Source organism: Diceros bicornis, chromosome 5, assembly GCF_020826845.1.
Source record: "Diceros bicornis minor isolate mBicDic1 chromosome 5, mDicBic1.mat.cur, whole genome shotgun sequence".
Classification (NCBI taxonomy): Eukaryota; Metazoa; Chordata; class Mammalia; order Perissodactyla; family Rhinocerotidae; genus Diceros; species Diceros bicornis.
Genome location: NC_080744.1, coordinates 18,517,948 through 18,540,296, shown reverse-complemented (window position 1 = coordinate 18,540,296; position 22,349 = coordinate 18,517,948). Strand labels below are relative to the sequence as shown.

At 40.1% G+C, this 22,349-nt stretch overlaps 1 protein-coding gene across 3 annotated transcripts in view; it reads right to left on the bottom strand.

Annotated features, from left to right (window-relative positions):
• The window catches only part of PRKD1 (protein kinase D1), a 295,550-nt gene extending 274,042 nt beyond the window's left edge, over positions 1 to 21,508 (bottom strand). The window contains exon 1 of one of the 3 annotated variants that reach the window (XM_058540799.1): positions 21,488 to 21,508. Coding sequence is in view for 2 of the 3 variants with exons in the window: in XM_058540797.1 (XP_058396780.1) it covers positions 20,502 to 20,765 (264 nt within the window). In the remaining variant the exon portion in view is untranslated. Of the gene's footprint in view, positions 1 to 20,501; positions 20,993 to 21,487 lie in introns of those variants that run through there. The other 2 variants (XM_058540797.1, XM_058540798.1) reach the window with 2 other exon arrangements.
• Between the last annotated feature and the right edge of the window lie 841 nt (positions 21,509 to 22,349).

Genomic DNA, 22,349 nt, shown 5'->3' with positions numbered 1-22,349 from the left:
ACACAGGCCCGAAATTATAACCATAACAAGGCTATGAAGGAGGCTGTTATCATGGACTGACTGCTTGGCATGTGCAAAGCACTGTGTTCTACGGATGTTATTAACGCACATGATAACCTTATAAAACAGCTATTATGATGCACAGACACTTATTATCCCCATTTTACAGCAAAGGCAATTGAGTTCACAAGTAAACTGCCCAAGGTACTCAGAAAGCAAGTAGCAGAAACAGGATTCAACCTAGACTCGTCCTCTTAACTATTCCCTTATACAGTTCATAGTGAGAGCCAGCGTTAATAAAAATGCTTGGCTTTGGAAAGGGAAAAAGAAAGATCTTCATAATAACTCTACTATAAAACAATTTAAAAGGTAAAGCATAAAAAGTCCACGAATTCTATGAGTTTTCAACTCCAAATTTATTATTTAATCAACTCCCATTTACATCTGATCCATAGTTAACATGAAAATGTCAATCTATTTCACTCAATAACACTACTTTCTAATTACAACATTGCTGGGCCCTTTTGAAAAATACTCAAGCCATTTTTCCTTTGATCCCTGCAACAACAACTCTGGTGGTAGGAACAACAGATACTGCTTCCCCTGTTAGATGAGACATTGTAAAGCTGCGGAAACTCAGAATTCAGAAGTTAGGCAACTGTCAAGGATCCCAAAGCTGTTTGAGTTTATATCTCAAGTGCTTAGAACAGAGCTTGGCACACAGTAAATACTGAATGCACATCTGTATAACACCATAACCTAGGTCTTCTACTCATAAGCCACTATTCTCTTTCAATACTGTCACACTATCACTCTTCCCCCGGGACTCAAAGCACGACTTGGATCCAGATGCATTGGAATTGTGATTTATTCATTTTCATGGCAAGAAACTCATTCAAAAATACGTTACACTTCCTGGAAGAAATGAGTAAAATTATTTTTATCAATAACATGGCTCATCAAAAGAGTATAGTGCCTTCCAAAAGTGAGGCCAACACAGTAAAGCTAAAGCATCAGATTAACAGCTGTTGAGCTGAAGTTATCATTTCCTTTGAAGGTATTTTTGAGGATGGATCACTACATTTTAGAGTTTTTTATTGGCCCACAGAGGAGAGATTGAAAATTTCTCTCCTACATGGATGCTCCAAGGATGGAATGAAATACTGTTCTGAACATGCTCAGCATAGAGCCCTGTTCCATAAAGGCTTATTTAGTCATTTCAACTAAGTCTAATTCAGAATGACAAAATAAAACCTGTACCCACAGATCCCTTTAATTCTCACATGACCCTGGCTTCTAACCACAATTTTTATATCGTGGTTCATTATTTAGATTCAATTTTTAGAAGAGTTTGCATCTCTTCCTTGTTACTTTTATAATCATGCATATCGTAAGAAATTTAGAGTGATAAAAAGAAAAAAAAAAAGTGTCTTACCCCAAACCAGAGATAACCACTATTAGGATATTTGCTAATTTGTTTATGTTTTTCTTAACTGAAAAACGAATAAGAAAAACAAGAGTGAGGACAAAGGGGGAGTAAAAAGCAGATTTTAAAATCAGTGCCCCAATGTCCTATATACCTGCTCTTTGGGCCCTAAATGTGGGTGTAACCTTTAGGGCAGTCCACATAAGATGGAAAAATGTTAATGTCACACTTTGCCCTGTCAATGAGATTAAAAGTATAGGAATGGCTCAGGAGAGGAACAACTATTCTTGGAACTAAAATTTAAAAGGAAATGTTTCCACAGGTTCCTCACAAAGAAGACTGTACAGTATAATGAACAATGTATGGGGCTTTACCTTAGACCTGAGTTTGACAAGATCAGACTGTCTAACCAACTTAGAGATGGGTTAACGGCATCACCACAAGTAATTCTGCATTTCACTAACACAATGCCTTTTGACACACAATTCTTTAATGTAACTTGATTCAGGAGTGTACTTCAAAAGATCTGGGAGAATGGGCAGACTGTCTGTCCCTCCAGCAACGCCTCTTGAAGGCCACCCCGTGCACACCAAGCAGCAAGCATCAGTATAATGCCTGGAGCACAGATTAGCTTCGTTGCCAGATGATCAGAGAACCGCGTGTCCTAACAGACAATAAAACTAAAATGCAGGAGCCTTACAAAGCGGAGCACCTAAATGGAAGGCACCCCTCTCAGAGAGAGTGTTATTGTAACACCAGGATTCTCTGCAAAATTCATTCTGAAGACTCTCCAGAGCTTGGATTAAAAATAAATCTTAATATTTAGCTTCAAGATAATCTGGGGCGAAGAAGATGAAGGGGTATGATTGGAGAACTAGAAATTAATTATTAATGAAAGAAGACTGATTATATTTTGATAATGATTGAAGCTAGATGAAGCTGGGTGATGGGTACATAGAATTCATAATTAAAAAGTGAAAATAAAAATCTAATAATTTATCCAAAGAAAGCCTAACATTGTAGAGTACTAATCTTAATGTACTCTTTAAGATGAACCATTTGTGAGAAGCATACCAAGAAACTGAAAATAAATACACATATACATTTTACATATAAATATATGTTTTTACAAATACATCTATATTTTACATATATACTTTTTACATATACAAATACACACATGTATAATATTATTGCTTCTTTTAAACCAACTATAAGCTTGGAAACATTTGCCAACATAATAAATTTAGATTTAGAAAAATTTACAGGTACCCATCTTTACGGCAACAATTAATTAACAGTATCAGTCTCCAGTCTGGGCTCCTCGTAATTCCAAATAATAAAACTTATCCATTTATAAAAGAAGATTTTCTTTGTGTTCTCTATAACAGGCATCCAGCTCATTCAAAAGTATTATCAAATGATTAAGAAACAAGCTAAAGGGAAGAGGGGCCATTGTTTTTCAGATTTGTTAATCCACCTGCAAATGTTTAAGACGTTCTATATATATAGTCCGCTAGTTAAGTGCATAAACTTTGGAGACTAAATGCCTAAATTTAAACCCCACTCTGTCACTGCCTCTGTAATCCTGGACAATTCTTTCTGTGCCCCAATTTCCTCACTTGTAAAATGAGGGTAAAAGTAATTACCCACCTCCCAGGTAAATGAGTTAGTCTCACTAAGCCCTTTAAAAGAGTGGTATTGTAATGGCTGAGAAATGTTAGCTACATTAGGATAATAATAATAATAACAGTAACAATAATTGCTATTATTACTTTAACTGACCTATCAGAAGTTGATTCCTACTGATGTTTATGCCAATAGTCCCTTACTGGGCAGGTTCTGATACAGCTTAAATGATCAGGGCTAAATGCTGAGTTCAAACAGATCAGCTCACAATTGATTCTTGTTCATGGATGTGAAGGCCAAGGTGAGATTAATAAAACCCGAAAGGAGTCTGATATTGTTAGAGGAGGTGCTACAAGAACAGTATCTAAATTCTGACTGCTCCTACTCTAGAATCACTGCCTAAAATACTCAGAGTTTCTAGTTGGAAATCAGTTTGGACAAAAGACCAATAAACAAATAATTTGTGGAGAACACATGTTCACTTTTTCTGAAGGCGATTTAACTGGACTCTTGGTCTGCTAGATGAGTGATGGCACTTCCTTCGCTGATTTTCAGGTGCACAACCACACAGACTGTGTGAGATGGACCCACTCAAGGTGAAAGAGCACATCTTTAAAAGAGAGAGAAAATTCTGGGAGGGAAAGGCAGGAAGGTCACACTACACCATCAAGAGTGTTGTAACTTGGCCTAACTCCTAAAATTTGACCCATTTTTCCTCCAGGGACTCTAGTCTTCCATGTTCCTGTACCCCAAGGAATTCTGAGGGGCTACAGTCAATAATCCGAAAATAAACAGGAGGAATGCTTTTTGGATATCAAGAACCCTACTCTTAAAATGGCTGGATAAAAGATACACTTGATGACTTAACTATTTGTCAATGGAGAAAACAGGTTTCACTATGAAAATCCAAGTTGAGATAACTCCTGTTCCCACCAGCTTCTCAGTTCTTTGTAAAACCTTGCCAGGAAAGGTGGGGATCATCCTGGTAACAAGTAGCCTAGAAGCAGGCTAGTTTCAAACAGAAACATGGCTACAAAATTGCTACTATTCCACCTCTCATGAATGAGTGACACAGGGGTATCATCTCCCCTGGCTTAGCACCAAGGGCTGGGAGAAGCTTTCCCCAGGAAACTGTTGAGGTTACACACACTTCTGGCTTACAGCATGCAACTGTTTGCCCAAAATACAGCAGTTATGGGCTTGGGAGAACACAGATTTCTCATCCAAGGACTGGATGTTATGTTAAAAAGCAACAGGGTTCCAGAAAATCAAATATGATATCCACCCAGCGGGGTTCATGACTGGAGAAAATAACTCATGAGTATCTATGAGACACTTAAGAATGTCAGAAAAGGCTTAAAACTGCAGGAGAAAGCAAATTATGAGGGGAAAAAAAAGATACAAACAGCAGGGCAGAAAATTTAAAACATATGAGGTGTAAATCTGGGTTGTCAAGAGCTAAAATTACAAACAAGAGAAAATACAAAGAATTAGCCAAAGACTAAAAAAAAAATCCCAGAAAACAAGATAAGAAACACAAAGACACACACACATATAGACGGATAGATACAGATATATAATTTAACACCTTTCATCTAGTATACAATAAATAAGTATTAAAAGTATAAATAAAAATGATTTTCAAAAATAAGTGTAAGCTTAAATCTTTTAAAAAGCTGAAATCTGACTTAATAAGAAATATAAAACACAGTTACTGAGATGCAAAAAGTAAAAAATTAAAGTAACTAAGGTTAAGAATTGGCAGGAAACAAAGACAAGGTAAATGTTTTTAAACCGTAATCCTACTGACCCACATCGAAGCAGCCAAACTAGTGACTTTTAATGATTAAAAAGCTGCTCTCTGGAGGCCACTCTGCTGAATGTTCCCTGTCAGCCCATCTGAGTTTCTCAAATTCACTTCACAAGGCAGTGGGCAACAAAAAACGGACTTCCAGCTAACAGTGGTTGAGTTTGTGTTATTTTCTGATGCTTTTTTTCCCGAAAGACGTTATTCTTTCCTCTCCAACACCATCTCTCCTACCACTACATTTATATGTCAGGCTTTTTACTATTTCCATAATCATGTTTTTAAAATCTACAGGTAAGTTAGGCTGAGATTTGAGAAGTAAAACACTGAAGTGTCTTTCATAATATTTCAACTAGGTATCCACTAACAACCACAAAAACTCCTTTTGTTCCAAAGATTGAATTCAATTCAATAAACATTTATTCAAGCCCTCTCATAAAATGTTTTCAGGACGGAAGGCTTTCACAGGCTTTACGTCCTTGGCCCAGTTAGAGGAGAGGAATACCAATTCCTCAGAACACACTCCCATCCCAGGGGTTTGTTTGTGTTTGTTTCCTCAAACAACAGTTCAACATTCTCTGTAAGAACATCAATCTCCCAAAATACTTCTGATTCACTTTTTAAAAAACAGCTATTTGAATAATAATTATGGATCAAGGTAGAAATGAGCACTTCCTAGAAAGCAAATAGCCCAGACATAGCAAAAAACTTAATTTGCATAAAGATTGACCACACAGTTCTGCTTCGAGGAGGAAATGAACTAGTAAATAATGGGACAAACCATTTGTTCAAGTCATTCAGAGCAGGCACTGTGCTAGACCCTGGAGTAACAGTGAAAAAGCAGCACAGGACAGCGTTCGGTGTTCCCACTCTCATGTGATTTACTGGATCTGACTTAATTCATGCAGTAAAGACGTTCCTGAACCTTGCTGTGTAAATCAAAGTTTTCTCAATCAAAATATACTTTAAATTGCCAAACACAGCTCTACTGCATTTAATAAGCAATACAACTGCTTCTTTTACAAAAGAAACGATTTGGGGGGAGAATGGACATGTCAAAGATGACATTCATTGATGTCTACAAAAACCTCAGTTTCTTGTATTTCACGTTTCTAAAGACCACTATAGAGAGCTGAATAAGAACAAACTAGGGTGAAATTTTACCTTTAAGAAACTATTCTATGGAATTTTCTTCAATATTTATAGCAATGTGTGTTTTTCAAACTGCTTTTTAAAAGATCAAACTGAATTTGGATACACAGAGAAAATATCAGGCCAGTTCTTATGAAAGAAAAGCAGGAAAATGGAAAGTGATAATCATTTTTTAAAGTTTATTATTTGTTCATTGTTGAACTTGTTAGACATATTTCATATGCAGTCTATCCAATAATGGATATTTAAGTGTTGGCTATTAAATATAACAATTTATTCTGATCTTGCTGCTTGCTTCCCTTGATTTTTCTCTTTAAATACAGAGCAAAAAACCCCAAATCCCATGCATTTGTACCTTTCAAACTGAAAAAAGCAAAGCATCACTATAATTCTGAAATTAAAATTATAATCTAAATATTAATCCTAGGAATATTAATGGACAATATCAAAATATTAAAAGATAATATTAATCAGGAATATTAAAGGACAAGTTCAGATATACATACTATATATGTCAGTGGGAAAAAATTTGCCAGAGTAGGGAACAAGTTAAACATATTGTGATCAATCCACATACCAATTCTATTCAGATGTTAGAAAGCAGTGCTCTGAGCTTTCTTTTATTTACAGGGGAAGACATCGAGTTAGAAGAATAATTGTATAAGTTGTGACTAAACGGCCAAGCAAAGCCCCAAGAGATGGCCAACATTCAATCACATACTAATATCTATAGGAATTATGTAGCCTTAAGAGAAAGAAAATGAAATTTTCTTTGGGAATATTTGAAATTAAATATAGAAAAGTTTAAGAGAATCAAAACTATAAAACTAATGCTTTTGTGCATATTATGTACATAGAATTATGCAACTAATTTCGGCTTATGTGTATGCCATGGAACACTGAAGAACTTAAACTTTACCATATTTACATGTTTATAAGTTTCACTTATTAGATGTACAAGCATTACTTAAAAACAAATAAATGTTTATCAAGCAGGTAATTGCAGTATTTAAAGGAAATAGAATATATTAAATTTAAAAATGCAATTCAAAATGTTTAAAAGTATCTAAATAATTAAGTTTGTAAAGGATACTAATTCTTCAAAGGTTCTTAAATATGATTGTTAAAATTTGCTAGACCAAAAAAATAAAAATACTTATAAGTTGCACTAGAAAGATTAACATCTGAACCTGTAACTTCAATAACTTGAATATTAAATTCTAAAACCAAAGTAAATATCTGAAAAGCCTTTTCTTCACACAAAAGTTACCCCCAAGGGCACTAAACATTTTATATAGAAAGACCTAGTATCAAATGAAAAGAGAAAATTCAATCATATGTGAGTTATGACAAGAATATTCACTTACAGAAAAAAATCTGGTAAGATATTCACCAAAATGTTAACTGCATTTAACTCTGAGTGGTACGATCCATTTTGGGGCTTATCCGAAGTTCTCATCTTTTCTGCAGTGAATGTGGCATATTCGTTTTCTGTTACTGCTATAACAAACTACCACAAACTTAGTAGCTTTAAAAAACACAAATTTGTTCTCTTACAGTTCTGAAGGTCAGAAGTCCAAAATTGGTTTCACTGGGCTAAATTCAAGGTGTGGTTCCTTCTGGAGGCTCTAAGGGAGAATCATTTTTCTTGCTTTTTTAGCGTCCAGCTTTGACTGTATTGCTTGGTTCATGACCCCTTCCTCGCATCACTCCAACCTCTTATTTCTGTTGTCTCATCTACTGCTATGACTGTAACTCCTCCTGCTTCCCTCTTACAAGGACCCAGCCTTCCTTGGCTCTTGGCCCATTTCCTCCACCTTCAAAGTCAGCAACACGGGATGGAGGCCCTCTCACACTTAGAATCTCTGCTGCTTTTCAGTCTCATCTGTCTGACCTAACCTGGAAGATTCACCACTTTCAAGGACTCACATGATTGGATTGGGCCCATCCAGATAATCCAGGACAATCTTCCTATTTCAAAATCCTTCACTTAATCACATCTGCAAAGTCCTTTTTGCTGTAACATTCACAGGTTCCAGGGATTAGGATGTGGAACATCTTTGAGGGCTATTATTCAGCCCATCACATGTTGTAATTTTGTAATTTTCAAAATAAAAGAAAAACAATTATTTAATTAAAGTATAAAAATTATAATTTTTCATGTGGGGAAAACTCTAAACAGAAATGATTATACAAAATCAAGTTCCTTTTCAAGTGGCTTTAGACCCATTGACTTCTATTATTTTTCAGGAGCTAGAACACTTATTATAATTTCTGAACCTATAATTCTTAATATTACTTCAACAGTATATTCATCAACAGAATATATTTGCTTCATCCAGGTTATTCCTGTGAACATCTTCAGAAAATATAAGCTACAGCCTACACGTTTTTATTGTGGGACAATATAATTTCCAAAATTTTATTTCCCTTATTTGCCTACTTGTTATTAAATATAAAACAAGTTTTCTAAGTAATCAAATGCATTTGTGTGCAATTTCTCTCTTTTTTGCTAACCATGTTACATTTTTTCCAGATCAGAGAATACAATAAAGTACAACTTGAACCTCTAATGTTATCCCTCTGCAGGTAAGTCAGTGTATTCTGCCCTTGTGATGGTTGCCAAGGGTGCTGAAGCTTCAAGGCAGGCCTTTCTGTTTACTTATTTGAATTAATAAAGCTAGTATGAACTACCAGAGTAAGTAAAATTATTTGCTATTTGACACAAAAGAAAAATGTACATATCCATCATAGCATCTTGATTTACAATGATTGGGTGGATTGTCTTTTCATCCTTAAGTTATACAGAAACTTTTGGTCAAAGGGGATAACATTCTAACCCAAGTAAAGTTTTTATTTGTTTTTGTTTTTAGCTTAAGACTCCATTTAGAAAAGTCACTCAAAGTGACATGGTTAATATATATAATCTGATGACTCCTCCCATGAAATAAATTCTAAGTGTAAGTTTTGCTTTTATCTTTAAATGTATAAGGATTTTCGGCCAAAAAGTAATAAAATGTCTGTCCTAATTAAGGTTTCTCTGTTTTTTTTTGTTGTTGTTGTTGTTGTTTTTTAACTTAAAACTCCATAGTTTTTATCAGCGAACATACAATTTAAAAGAATTCCAGGACATCAGACATAAATTGGGACTGTCCTGGACAAGTGGGCATATGGTCTCTCTATTTAACTTAGTGTCCTAGCTCAACTCCACCGCATCAGTGCATTCTCACTGGATGTTCACTTTTGCTCCCTATTCTTCCCAAAGAATTGAATAAAAGCAAAGATCATGCAAGATCTAGTCTTTTATTCTTTGAAAATCTATGCAAGCTATTGGATTTATTAAAATATTCTAAAGATCTACATCCCAGGTGACAACAGCTCATTTCACATTCGTAGATGAAACTAACATTTGTCGCAGGGAAGGGCATGGAGTCTTCCTGTCTAGAGGCTACTCTGAAGCTAATCAATTATTTCTCAGCACTGGTCATTTGGTAGAGAAGAACTAGGCATGAGTGATCCACCTTACTATTCCTTCAACAACAACTGATGCCCTGTGTCCTACTAGTTAAAAATGAGTTATCTCAAGATAAGGCTTGTTACAAGGCACGTACTTGACTAGCAGACATCTAGTAAATTCAAACTTCTAATGCAGCTGCACAGGTCTGCTGGCTTTCGGTCAGCCAAGAGACTACGGTGAGTCAGGTCAAAAACAGAATTCTCTACGTAACTTATCCATTGTATTATAGCTGCGAACGTTCCAAATACATCCGAGAGAGGCAACAGTTCAGGTACCTTTCCAGTCCATTAGGAATGAGTAACCACTTTACTATATGCTTCCCAATAGACATTCAGGGCAGAAACCCTTAGGATTTAATTGAATTAGGGATATACTTGAGCTCAAATCATGTCTACCTATATATACAACTACATTTTTGTAAAGCCTAAAACTAGTACAATTAGTCTACAAGAGAAGTGTTGGCTTTAGCTCTGCAGACAGGCAATGCAAAGGAATGCAAGGCAACTCACAGTTCAGACTGGCCAGCACTACTAAGTGGAAAGAAAACTTCCACGTGGCCCGTGATTGATCATGCACAAGTGTACCTTAGGGTGGGTTCATTCATAATTGACCAAACATAAGCAAACAAACAAATGCATAAAATTTATAAAAACAGAAAACATATTTGCAAAACATTATCCTTAGCATACGGGCATCCAAATACTTTTCAAATGAAAGGCAACTATTAAAAGGCACTTTTCTTAAGGATTCTTAGTTACTTTCTCAGTATCTGCTAAGGACCAATGCACTATTCAAGAAGAAATGATTTCTTGACTTCTGGTAGCCAGGATTCTTTACGTCCTCTAATCTTGAGCCACAGTGACCAATACACGATCTACTATAAGCGCTTCTTCCACAACACCTGTGTCCACATCTCACTGGAAGGAAGTGTTGTGAAACAACCTAGGCCAATTTAATCACACAAGGAAATTAACCTCATTGGACAAATAACAATGGTGTCTGGAAACTTAAAGATGGGTGAGGATTGGCTACACCCACATCTTCTTACCAGAGGATAATGAAAGCAAATTCCAAACCAAATTCTGCCACAAAGATATTCATTTTAAAATATATATACATATAACAGTTCATATGACTCCTGAAGGGTTAGGACGTTGCTAAAATACTTTAGGCAATCACATATCTGTAATGACCCTAATATCCCCAATAAGAGCCCATTTTTAACATTCCTTACATTAATTACCAATACCTGGGGTGGGTATCTTGCCACTGATAAGAGAAGCCTTATAATGGCGTCCTCCAGAGAGACTAGAATTCTAGCTGACCACTAACTGAGAAGTGAATTCCAGATGAGGGAAGCCTTCCAGACTAAGGAATAATTTAAACTAACATATAGATAATATCACACTGTGAAAGCGGAGTGTTTATAAGTAAATTTCAGCCAACATTTCAGCCAACATAATAGGAAGTTTAACACTTCCCCCTCCCCCACAATTTGATAATTCCAAACTCGCAATACAGATCTGTGGCCATCCCAGCCCTCTCTGTTCTTAGGATTAGCTACAGTGAAGTGAATAAAGAATTGGAGGGGTTTGCTTTCTACTTAGCTATGTGTTTTGGGGTAAATGATTTAACCTCTCTAAGCTTTCTCATCCTTAAAATGGAGAGAAAATGAATATCGCAAAGGGCTACTGTGAAAATCAGAGATAACAAATGAAAAGAAGCCTTGATACAAACAGGGACACAGAGTAAATGCTAGGAAGGTTCTCTTCCTGGAGGCTCCCCTCTGCAGCCCTAGAACCTTGTAGATCATGATCAAGAAAGGAACAAGCTCTTCCTAAAACTCTCCCAGTCAAGTCATCCTGGAGTTGTTCCTCGAACCCCCTCATCTGTGACGCTCTGAAAACTTCCAAAGAGGACCCCTCTGCTTGTAAAACACCACCTCCGAGACCTCTCCCCACTGCTATTCCTGAGTTATCCAATGGGGCCATTCCTGCTACTCAATCCACAGGTCAGAGCTTCCTTGTCACTGTCCTTTTCTGCCCTCAGGTGCCACTAGTCTCCTGATGGCACAGGCCTTGCCCACTGTCTCCTGCTCAGGTCTACTCACTACCACTGATTCAAAGCCGTCACCAAAGCTTACCTGCCATCCCTCCCGACCCCCAGTTCCTCCCACTCTTTCCTGCTTTCCACGATGGAAGCTGCAGCTGTCTGCCCTAGACCACTGCTTTTGGTCAAGGGGCCTTGACCTCTAGTGTTACTGTTCTGAGGATCCCACTGGACTAACCTCGAAATAATTACAATTCTGTTGGTCACACATGTTCTGAGCTGCAGCTTTCCCCATCCGGGATACAGACCAAACCTTTCAAAGATGCTGAGCGCCAAGACTATACGGATGGCTCAGCACGGACAGCAGACCTCACCTTTCCGCAAACTGAGAAATATTCTCTTGTCCCAACCTAATAATCTATTTTCTTTGGCAAAGAAATCACCCTGGGGCCGGCCCGGTGGCGCAAGCGGTTAAGTGCGCGCGCTCCGCTGCGGCGGCCCGGGGTTCGCTGGTTCGGATCCCGGGCGCGCACCGACGCACTGCTTGGCAAGCCATGCTGTGGTGGCGTCCCATATAAAGTGGAGGAAGATGGGCACAGATGTTAGCCCAGGGCCGTCTTCCTCAGCAAAAAAAAAGAGGAGGATTGGCGGATGTTAGCACAGGGCTGATCTCCTCACAAAAAAAAAAAAAAAAAAGAAATCACCCAAATTCCTCTTATTCCCTACACCAGATGCCCTGGAGCCCTTATGTATGTCCCTTCCTGAAGGCCGGCCATGATTTCCCAGAACTCTGAGACAGACGTAGCCACTCTGAGGTATTATAAGAACTCCTGGTCCCACCTAAGAGGCACTACCAGACCACAAGCCTACCACCATTTCTCAATAATCTGAGGATGCAAAAGAGGAAAAACAAGGTTCATGTTTAATTGATAAAAAAGTTGAGACACGGTGTCATGAATAAATATTTGACCAGTGATAGATGGCCTAATTCAATCAATTAAGTTGTCTGGAACTTAATTCAAGCACCTGAACAGAACTGAATCCCTGGTCTCTCTCTGGCTATAGTTATCCATTCAAATCAAAGTGATATTCTATAATTACCCAGTAGTTATTATATCATTAGTATGAGTGATTTAGACAACCTCAGGAAAGGTTTTGATTTTTTGGTGTATCCAACACTGACAGTTTAAAAATCTTTATTAACACTTTAACCTAATGGTTTAATCTTTATTAATGCTTAATGGAAAATATTTTGCTCCTTAAGAAAGTCTGAAATTTACATCAATGTAAATCTAGCAGAATAAATTTCAAGCCAAAAATTCTTACAGTCAACTTAAACCATTTACAGAAAATACACAAAAGGCAAACTGATTTAAGGGTATATGAACCTCATATCTGAATAAATTGTTCTTTTATTTGATGTGCAAATGTTTCTGTCTGTGACATATCTTATCAAATCAGACTTTGATTATACTCAGGTTCTTTTTATCCCACTGTTTATAAAAAAGGAAATAGACAGATCTTTACTTCACATATTTAATAGTCTTTTAATTGTCTGTAGAGCCTTAGATTATTAATAATACCATTTATCATGCATATTCATACCTTTTGCTCATATTTTCATTATAACTTTCATACTTTTCATTCGTTTTATAATATATATGTGAGAAAAGTGGCTGCTGACTGTTGGGGAGAGAGGCATTCAGAAATTTTTGAAATTGTGCCTAAATACAAGCAGTAAATTCAACAAATTCCTCTTCAATCAGTGGCTTAGTCAGAATAGAAGCCAATGAACCAGTGAAGGGCACATAATTTTTTTTCCCTTTTACCAAAATAATTTGGACAAAATTCCTGCATGATTGCATATTTAAAAAACTAATCTTCATATTTGCCAACATTGCTAAGCTGCTGTATCAACTGTCTAGCTTTAGCCAAATAAAACCTTTTTGCAACTTTGGAATAAACTTCTATACAGGAAACTGTAAATTTGGACAGGCATAATTGTGTCTCAATATGTCGTGTTTTTACACCAATTCTTACCTTTATAACCATCTAAATTATATGATATTCCATAATGGCTATAGTGGCCACGTAATTAAAGGCTTTGTTTATTTAATTATCTGTTTTCTGTGTGCAACTAGAAAGACAGAGTAAGAAACGGCATGATGTGGGCTTCTCTGCTGCCAAGTAACTTCAAATGGTGCTGTCATTATTGGTTCTTAATTGTACAAAAATATTTGGTTGACAGTATCAGAGGAATTCCTGGGGGAAATTTCACATATTCTTGTAGATGGAAAAGAATTTTGAAAATATGTGAGCAAAATAACCATTTTCTCTGTATCTAAATTCTATCAATAGAAAGAGAAAAATTGATGCTTTTTTCCTTGTCATTTTGCATTGTTCTAACATATTCCAACATTAAAGAAAGATTTAAGAAACTGAAATCTCATTTTCAAAACCTCTCTAGAATAGTGCTGAGGAAATTAAAAGGTGACCACTATCTTTAAAAACACACTATGTTTTGATCTCTATTTTCACATCTGGGCTTAGATCTTTCAGAGTGGCCAAAGTGATTATCAGAGGTCAGAGGTCAAAAGGATTAGTTATCCCCAACACACAGAAACAAAGCAACAAATAAAACAAAGAACTCTCATGTTATGATCAACTCCTATGGAACTGCCTCTTTATTTTACCCACTCCTAATCTAATCCAAGCCCAGCCCCACTACCTTGATCATTATACTAGTTTCCTGGTATAGTTTGAGAGCTTATGCAACGATTCTAGTCTACACACACACATACACACACACATTTCATGTAATTATCCATTTCATTTTTCTTTAAAAGATGGATAATTACTGATGGTGGTAGTCTAATGATTTTATAATGGGGCATGGACTTCCATGAGAGGTAAGTGGTAGTGAAAAGATCTGGAAAAGACTTGTGATTGGCTTAGCCAAACTGCTAACTCAATTGTTTCCCAGTAAAATTACCTCTCATTCCATTTATAACACTTCTGCACATGTACAACCAATGATGTTACATTAGCTATTCATCAGATGTAACAAATTAGCAAACAACCTCTAGATGCTAGCATGACAGCAAGTCATTTCAAAGTGTCTTCCTCCTCATATCAAGGGTTGATCTGCAAAAGAACTTTTGATTTCAGTCTTGAGGACCAGAGTTGGGAATCATTATGTTGCCAAATGTTGCACCATTACCTATTTTATTTCCCTTTTTTATCAAATGAAATATCACTGAAGTTACTCTTGCAACTGAAAAGTAATTAAATCAACTTCTTATCAAAAATAATAAAAAGCAATGAAGATATGCTTTACTTTTATCAGTATATGTGTTTTCCATTTAGCAATAATCAAATTACTCTTTAAGGAATTCTGAGAGGTTGCGATTTGAGAGGCAGTTTCAAAATGCAACTACTCCTAAGATTCGCCCTATTATAGAGGGCAGAGAACAAATAATGCTACCTGGGCCTTACAGCCAGATTGCTTTTTAATACTACAATTCTAATTATATATTGAGATAAGAATAATAAAGTACACATTTCTTTTGTTAACCAGACAGTATGCTAATCTGTAAAGCTTTAGGATATCAATAATCCTATTTATTATGTATCTATTTACCAGGCAGTATATTTAACCCTTTATACGTATCATCTTTAATCTTCAAAGTAATCTTAGATAAGTCACAACCATACATTCATAGGCTTATGAATTTGTTTGTATTGTATAGTAAGGTCATTAAAAGTCTTTCACGCGGAAATTGGTGAAGATCCATATACAATCACCTCACTACCAACAACAAAAAAAGAGTAATAATAAGTGGCAAAATAAAGTTTTAAATCTCCCTTAATAGTTATGATAGGAGTCTGATTATATGGAGCAACACAGCCATCAAGTATGGGGCAAATTTTCAAACTTTACTAATAATTTTCCAGCCCCACCCCTACCCCTAACCCCCACTCTCATATACACACACACTATAGTTTTCACAGAAAATTCTTTCAAGTTTATCTCAACCTGGAACTACAGGTCAAAATTAATTCATATATTTGTCAAAACAGTCAACCATCCAATTCTCCCCAACCCAAAGGCTGTAAAGCTTAATGCCTTTAACTTCACTGGCTCAAAGGACATTCTTCTTGTGAAAACTGTCAAATAGTACACACCTGTAAGATAAGGTTTTCAGTTCTGTGTATTGATAGAAAAATGTAAAGCAGAGTTTCTCTTTTGGATTATGGGATATACAATGAGGCCCCCTTTTTGCAGCCTACAGCACAAAATATAAAACAATACTTCAGCATCTGAAGGCTTTACGTGGATAATGAGGCTTTTAAAAATATGTACCAATGGGCCCAGCCTGCTGGCATAGTGGTTAAGTTCGCGCGCTCCACTTTGGCGGCCCGGGGTTCACAGGTTTGAATCCCTGGTGCGGACCAACACACCGCTCATCAAGCCATGCTGTGGTGGCATCCCACATACAAAATAAAGGAAGAGTGGCACAGATGTTAACTCAGGGTCAATCTTCCTCCCAAAAAAAAACATACATATATATCAAAACACAGTCAGACACTTAGATAATATGCTACATATATATGCATATATTACATATATATTACATAGGCATTACATATACCAAAATATAATCCTATTATACTACTAAACTTGAAAAGAAATTGAAATTTTAAATATTTAGTATTAAAGTTATATTACTTAAGAATCAATTAATGAAACAACAAATTCTATACTTCATCATTAAATCAGAAATCAATAGACATACAATAATGAAAAATAGAAAATGAATTAAAAATATACACTAAGACCCAAACACCATCAATAGCCTAAAAAGATCCTGTGTTCCACATATGTTGGGCTGGTCAAGAAGCTAATTACTTCCAGCTTTCTGTGTAGAAGTAGAGTAGCTAAAATTAACGAAAAGTTAAAAATGACACTACAACTAAGACAACAATTTACAATTAAAAAAGTGAAAAAACTACAGGCAGAGCAAAGCTGCCCTCAAACCAAGGCACTCACCTGGGCTAGTCCTTTAGTGAGCTATCCTCTATAAAATCTCACTCTTCAGTTTCTTTGGTCACATAAATGGCTGTGCACAGAGAAACTATATGCTAGAGTCTTAAGATGTTATTACTCCACTTAAGTAAATTCAAAAAGGAAATATGAGTCATCTTTCTACTCAGATAACAGCCAAATGAATGGACAGTCATATTAATTGCATCCCACATCCCTAAATTAATACTGCTTGCTTAAAAAAGTGCGTGTGTGTGTGTGTGTGTGTGTAGATAGATAGACAGATGATGTACTACAAAACCAAATTAATTCTTCCTTTGGAATACTGTTCCTTCCTTCAGCACAATTCCTTCTTAGTCCTTGTATTCAAGGTTCTTTGATAGCAGAAAGTAACAGTGGTTCCAAGTGAAGTCAATTACTGTTATCATTTTTTTACCCTCCAGAAAACAATAATCATGGATACTAATGAACAGAATACATGTTTTTATATACAACCAGCCTTCAAGGTTACATGCTTGCAAAGTAAAGAAATAAGCATAATATAAATAAAACCTTGGGCTGATACTTCCAAAAAAGCAGGAGTTAATTACATCTTCTATATTCATGCATTGTTACGTACAAAAAAGCAAGACTAGATTTATCATCTAAACTAAAAGATAAAAGAAATAATTCTTTAGTTATATAATTCAGTACATACTTAGGGTACTTTATCTTAAAATAAAAATATTTTTGTTGAATTACCATTAAAATATTTCGAGTACAATCATATGTCTGCCACTTTTCAAACCTCCACAATTAAAGAAAAACTATAAATCCTAAGTAATAACGATAATAACTTAAAGATCAGTTTCTCAGGGGCAGGATCTCTCTTATTCAGGCCCGTACACCTCAGCAGCTCATCCCACAGAAAATGCCCCATGAATGTTGCTGAAGTAAACTGAATTGTCAGCTAATACTTTCAAAGATTTAAGCTAGTCTGATCTCTGTTAGTATTTAGGGAACTCTCAAACAAACCATATAAAAACTCTCTCAACGTGTTATAACACAATGAATGAGGAGAACTCAGAAAATCAGGAGAACCTGCTGCTGCGGGCTCAACATGATTCTAGGCTACACAGTAAACTGTAAATGACTTCAAACTCTCAGCTCTCTCCTAAAACATCCATTTATCCATCCATCCATCCTCCCTCCCTCCCTCTCTCTTTCTCTCCTGTGCATCCTCCTTCACAGTTGCTATCTTCAGAAAGTACTTCAAGAGAACCTGAAATAAAGGGCCAAAGCACCTCCTCCCGCTCCCTTAACTCCACACTGACCCTCGCTGCCATTTCTACTGTCACAAACCAAAGAAACCACCGCTACCCTGTGATGGATACTCAGGCCTCCAAAATCTTGTTTACGCCTGGGGTGACAATGTAGCTCAAGACAGATGCCAGAAGACAGACAGATAGATGGAATTTTCCCTGTCTAGACCCACCATCCAGTAAATATTTATTGACAGTATCGTATATATGAATAACTCTCAAAGCCACATCTCTAAATCTAACTCTCCCTTTGCCATCACCTTAAAAAAAAAAAAAGGGCAAGTGAGATCTTTGCCTTGGCTCTCCCAAGCAGCCAAACTGTTCAAACTCTTCTTTTAGAGACAGAGGAACTACCAGAGTAATACAAAAGGAGTCCCCTTGCGAACCAGCCCGCAGGGCCGCTGTCTGTCCCCTTCCAGTATTTCTCCAGGTCTCTCCCTGCGAGCCTGGGCTCAGCCCTCAATTAGCTCACGACTGAACTCCAGTTTTCTTTCTGCCATAACATTTTTCGCATTCTAAAACCTCTTCCACATGGCAAATCCACCTTCCAGATGTCTCTGTGTAGATTACTGAGGCTTCTAGTAATCTGAGTTCACTTTAATTTCAAGGCCTTTCAGAACTGTAATCTCTCTGAACACTCTAGACACTCCCCCCAGGCCCGCTGCCTTCCACCGGGGCTGGGTGCCTCTCCCTTTGCGCTCATTTCACTCCCTCCATGTCACATCCCTCCCGTAGCTACTGAGATCACTGGAATCCACTCTCCATTCAAATTCCCAATCCCAAACCTCTTGAACCACACATTTCTCCCCATCCTATACTCCATCAAGGTGTGTGTATATGTATGTGTGTACGTGTGTGTGCGTGTGTGTCTGTGTGTTTTCAAGCTGGTCAAAAACAGTGTGTTCATATTAATTTGACCCAAACTGAATATTCCTTGTAAATCTATGACTTGCTTTAGAATTTAGGTAAATTAAAATCCTATACAATGGCATTAGCTTTCAGAGAAGTTTTATTATACACTGTTTACATGCTTATCCTGTATTGTTCTTTAATTAACTGGTGTCCGCTCTAATAGAGACTGTTGCAGACTACAACTTCCATTAAGGGAAGGCTTTCAATGCCTAGGTGAGTGCTCCTGCTCACCTGCAATAGACATTCTTCAATACTGACGAGGAGGAGGCGGCACATGATACAACTTGTACCAGAATTAGATAAATTTTGTAATTTACAAGGAAGTTGCAAAAAACTGAGAGTCGCATGTAACATAGAATGTCACCCCTCTCAATAAACAAAAACTTCCGGCACTCACTGTTACCTTAGCCTGGCCTCCAAAACTTTTACAACTTCCTAGACTCGTGATTTTTCCCCAGGGTTTTTCCTAACATCCCTGTGCTCATTGCCACAATTCACAACACTCAGGTTTAGCAAATTCTGTTCCAAATAGTTCAAAGAAAGCATTCACGATTATTCAAGTGATCTTTATAAGGTGTGTACTAGCCACTCCTCCAGGGTTGAAATTCAGCACCTTTAGAGACCTCTGTCTCCATTCCCTAAACTCGGGCAGTTTATATTCAGAAGACTGGCGCCATCGCTCCCTCCTTTACTCTCTTATCACCCTCTTCCGTGCACCATCCCTCTGGATGGCTACAGAAACAACCTGAAATTCGGAACTGCACTATAAACAGTGGTGGGCCAGCTGGGTCTCCTCCCCGGTGGCCTGGCCCAGGATAATCGTCCTTTTTCCAACCCGCCTTTGGTGGCCGCTGTCCAGAGTTCCAAACTTAAGGGCACGGTCGGCCTCGGGGCGCTCTTGGGCAATACTCCCACCATTTAAATGCCTGTGCCCCTCCGACACTTCAGTGCCCCATTATCGGCGTCCCAGGGACGAAAAGCAAGAAGGCTGCAACTTTCAGATTTTATGTTGAAAAATTTGCTCCCATGAAAAATTTGCTCACACAGATGTGAGACTAAAAGATGACAAGGAGGTGGGTAGTTGCGGTCTGGTCAGTTGTTTTCACAGCTGGCCGAGTCAATCATCCTCCCCTAAAAGCTTATTTGACAGGTGAGAAATTCCTCATCTCCAGATCTTTCCAAAGAACTCCTCGGCATCAGTTTGAGCTGGGAGAGGGGCCTGAAGGGGAAGGGAGTGGTGCTGAAATCGTGCGGAGCGTGTCCCCGGGGGGGAACTCCGGTGCAGGAAGGAGGATTCCGGCGCCAAGAATGCGCTGGTCCAGAGGGAAGAGGGGAGAGCCGGGAAGTCTTAGGGGTAAGGAGAGGCGCGACGAGAAAAGGGCAAGATACCTGGAAATGTCCTGAGAGAGATGGAAATGGGTGAGGAGGGTGCAGACCGGAGAGAAATCGGGAATATAAGAAGGTGGGGCAAGGAGAGAACTGGACAACAGGGAGCGCAGTGCCTCGGACGCGGGCGTCCCACCTCGGCCGGTGCCAGACCCTCCGGAGCGCCGGCGAGGCCGGCCCCCGGCGGAGCCCCGGAGCCGGGAAGTTGGCGCGGCCGGGCGGGCAGCGCCCCCTGCGCGGCGGGGAGGCGCCGGGCTCGGGGCCGCGCGGCGCCTTACCTTCTGGTCGACGATGGAGCAAGCCATCTCGCGGACGTGCGCCAGGCTGTAGTCCCCGGACGAGTCCTGCAGCAGCAGCACCGGCTCGCGGCTCAGGCCGATCTGCAGATGGAACGAGATGCCCCCGGCGGGGGCCGCGACGGGAGCCAGGAACGGCGCGGGCCCCGGCCCCGACCCCGGGACCAGCGCCGCGGCCGCCGCCGCCGCCGCCGCCGCCGCGGGCAGCAGCGGGCTGGGCGGCCGCAGGACCGGCGGGGCGCTCATCGCTCGGCGGGCGCGCCGAGGGCCGCAGGGCCGGGCAGCCGAAAAGTTTTGCTGCCGCGGAGCCGGGAGCTTCTCTCTGCAAGGGCCCAGGCGGAAAATAAAAACTTTCCGGAAAAGTCCCCGCGCGGGGGGAGGGCCCGGGATGAGGGGAGGGAGGGGAGGAGGAAAATGGCCGAGGCGGGAGGACTGCGCCGCCGGGAGCGCGGGCACCGCGCGGGGGAGGCGCCGCCGCGGAGGAGCAGCCGCCGCGCCGCTCGGGGCACCGGGCGGCGGGCGGCGCGGCCCGCGGGGCGGGGGCGGGGAGGGGGCGCGGGGGCGGGCACTGCGCGGCCACCACCCCGCGGGCGCCGGAGCCTCAAGAGCCGCGGGCGCGCGGCCGCAGTGGCCGCAGGGTGCCCGGTCGCCGCCCCCTCCGCCCGCGGGTGCCCGGGCTTGAGCCTCCGCGAGCCGGGGCGGGACCGAGCAGCGGGGCTCGGGGCCGCCCCCGCGGGCGCGGTCCGTCCCTCCCCGGCGGGACTCCGCTCTCGCTGGCCGGGCTGCCCGACTGCGGACGGAGGGGACGGGGCGCACCTCCTGCGACCCGTTGCCTGGAGCCGCGAGCTTCCCGGTCCCCAAGTCCCTGCCACTTCTTCCAAATGCCCGAGGACTACGCGCTGCTGCCAGTGAGGTGACCTGTGATGGACCCAAGAATAACGAGCCCTGCGGGTCTCCGTGGGTCTTACCTTTAGAGCGTCTAAGGAGGGTGAAAATAGAGGGTCCTCGGAAACCCACTTACATCCCGGCTCCTTCTCGGAGCGCTTGGGTTTGTTGCCAAAGAGGGCAGGAAGCCAATCCACGGAAACGTCTTTAAACCTGTCTCTACTTTTTCTGTCCCTCGGACATACCCTGATACCCACAGCCCCACCCACTCCACCGCAGCTCCCAAGGCACCAGACGTACACAAGTGGCTGAATTCAGGAGACGATCTCTTTTGAAAGAAAAGGCATTGTCTACATAAAAGCAGGAGGAAGGTCTGATGTGGCCTCTTTCCCTCTACCTTATTCTCTGTGTCTGGCGCTTCTACTTCTGGAGCCTCAGAAACTGTTTTCTTTCCTCTTCCATCACTCTCAAATCTGCTTTGCAGGAGTGGTGCTCCCAGTTCCACCACCACCACCAAGGTTGGGCACCATCTGCTCTAATTTGGGTAGTTGTTTCTTGTTGTTGTTGTTGTTCTGGCCGGGGTAGGGAGGTGGGGGTGCTTCCCAGTTCTTGGAGATGAATTCTAATCTCCTCCCACCGGGGCGGGCTTCGTGGGTGTGTGACTGTGCAGGTGCACAGGGCCCCGACCCCAGAAGGGCCCTGCTTGGTGTAATGCTCTGCCACAGTGGTCTGCTGCCTGTCACCGTCTTGGAATTCTTAATAAATTTTTCATTTTGCAGTGGGCCAGGCAAATTATGTAGCCCCTTCCCCACCTCCCTAGTCTTTCAAACCCTTTTGTTGCACAAGCACACACACACACACATACCCAAGCAAACCAATATGTATGTTTTCTTTTGTATTCGGTTGCATTTTACTTATTTGTTTGTTTGTTTGTTTATGTGTTGA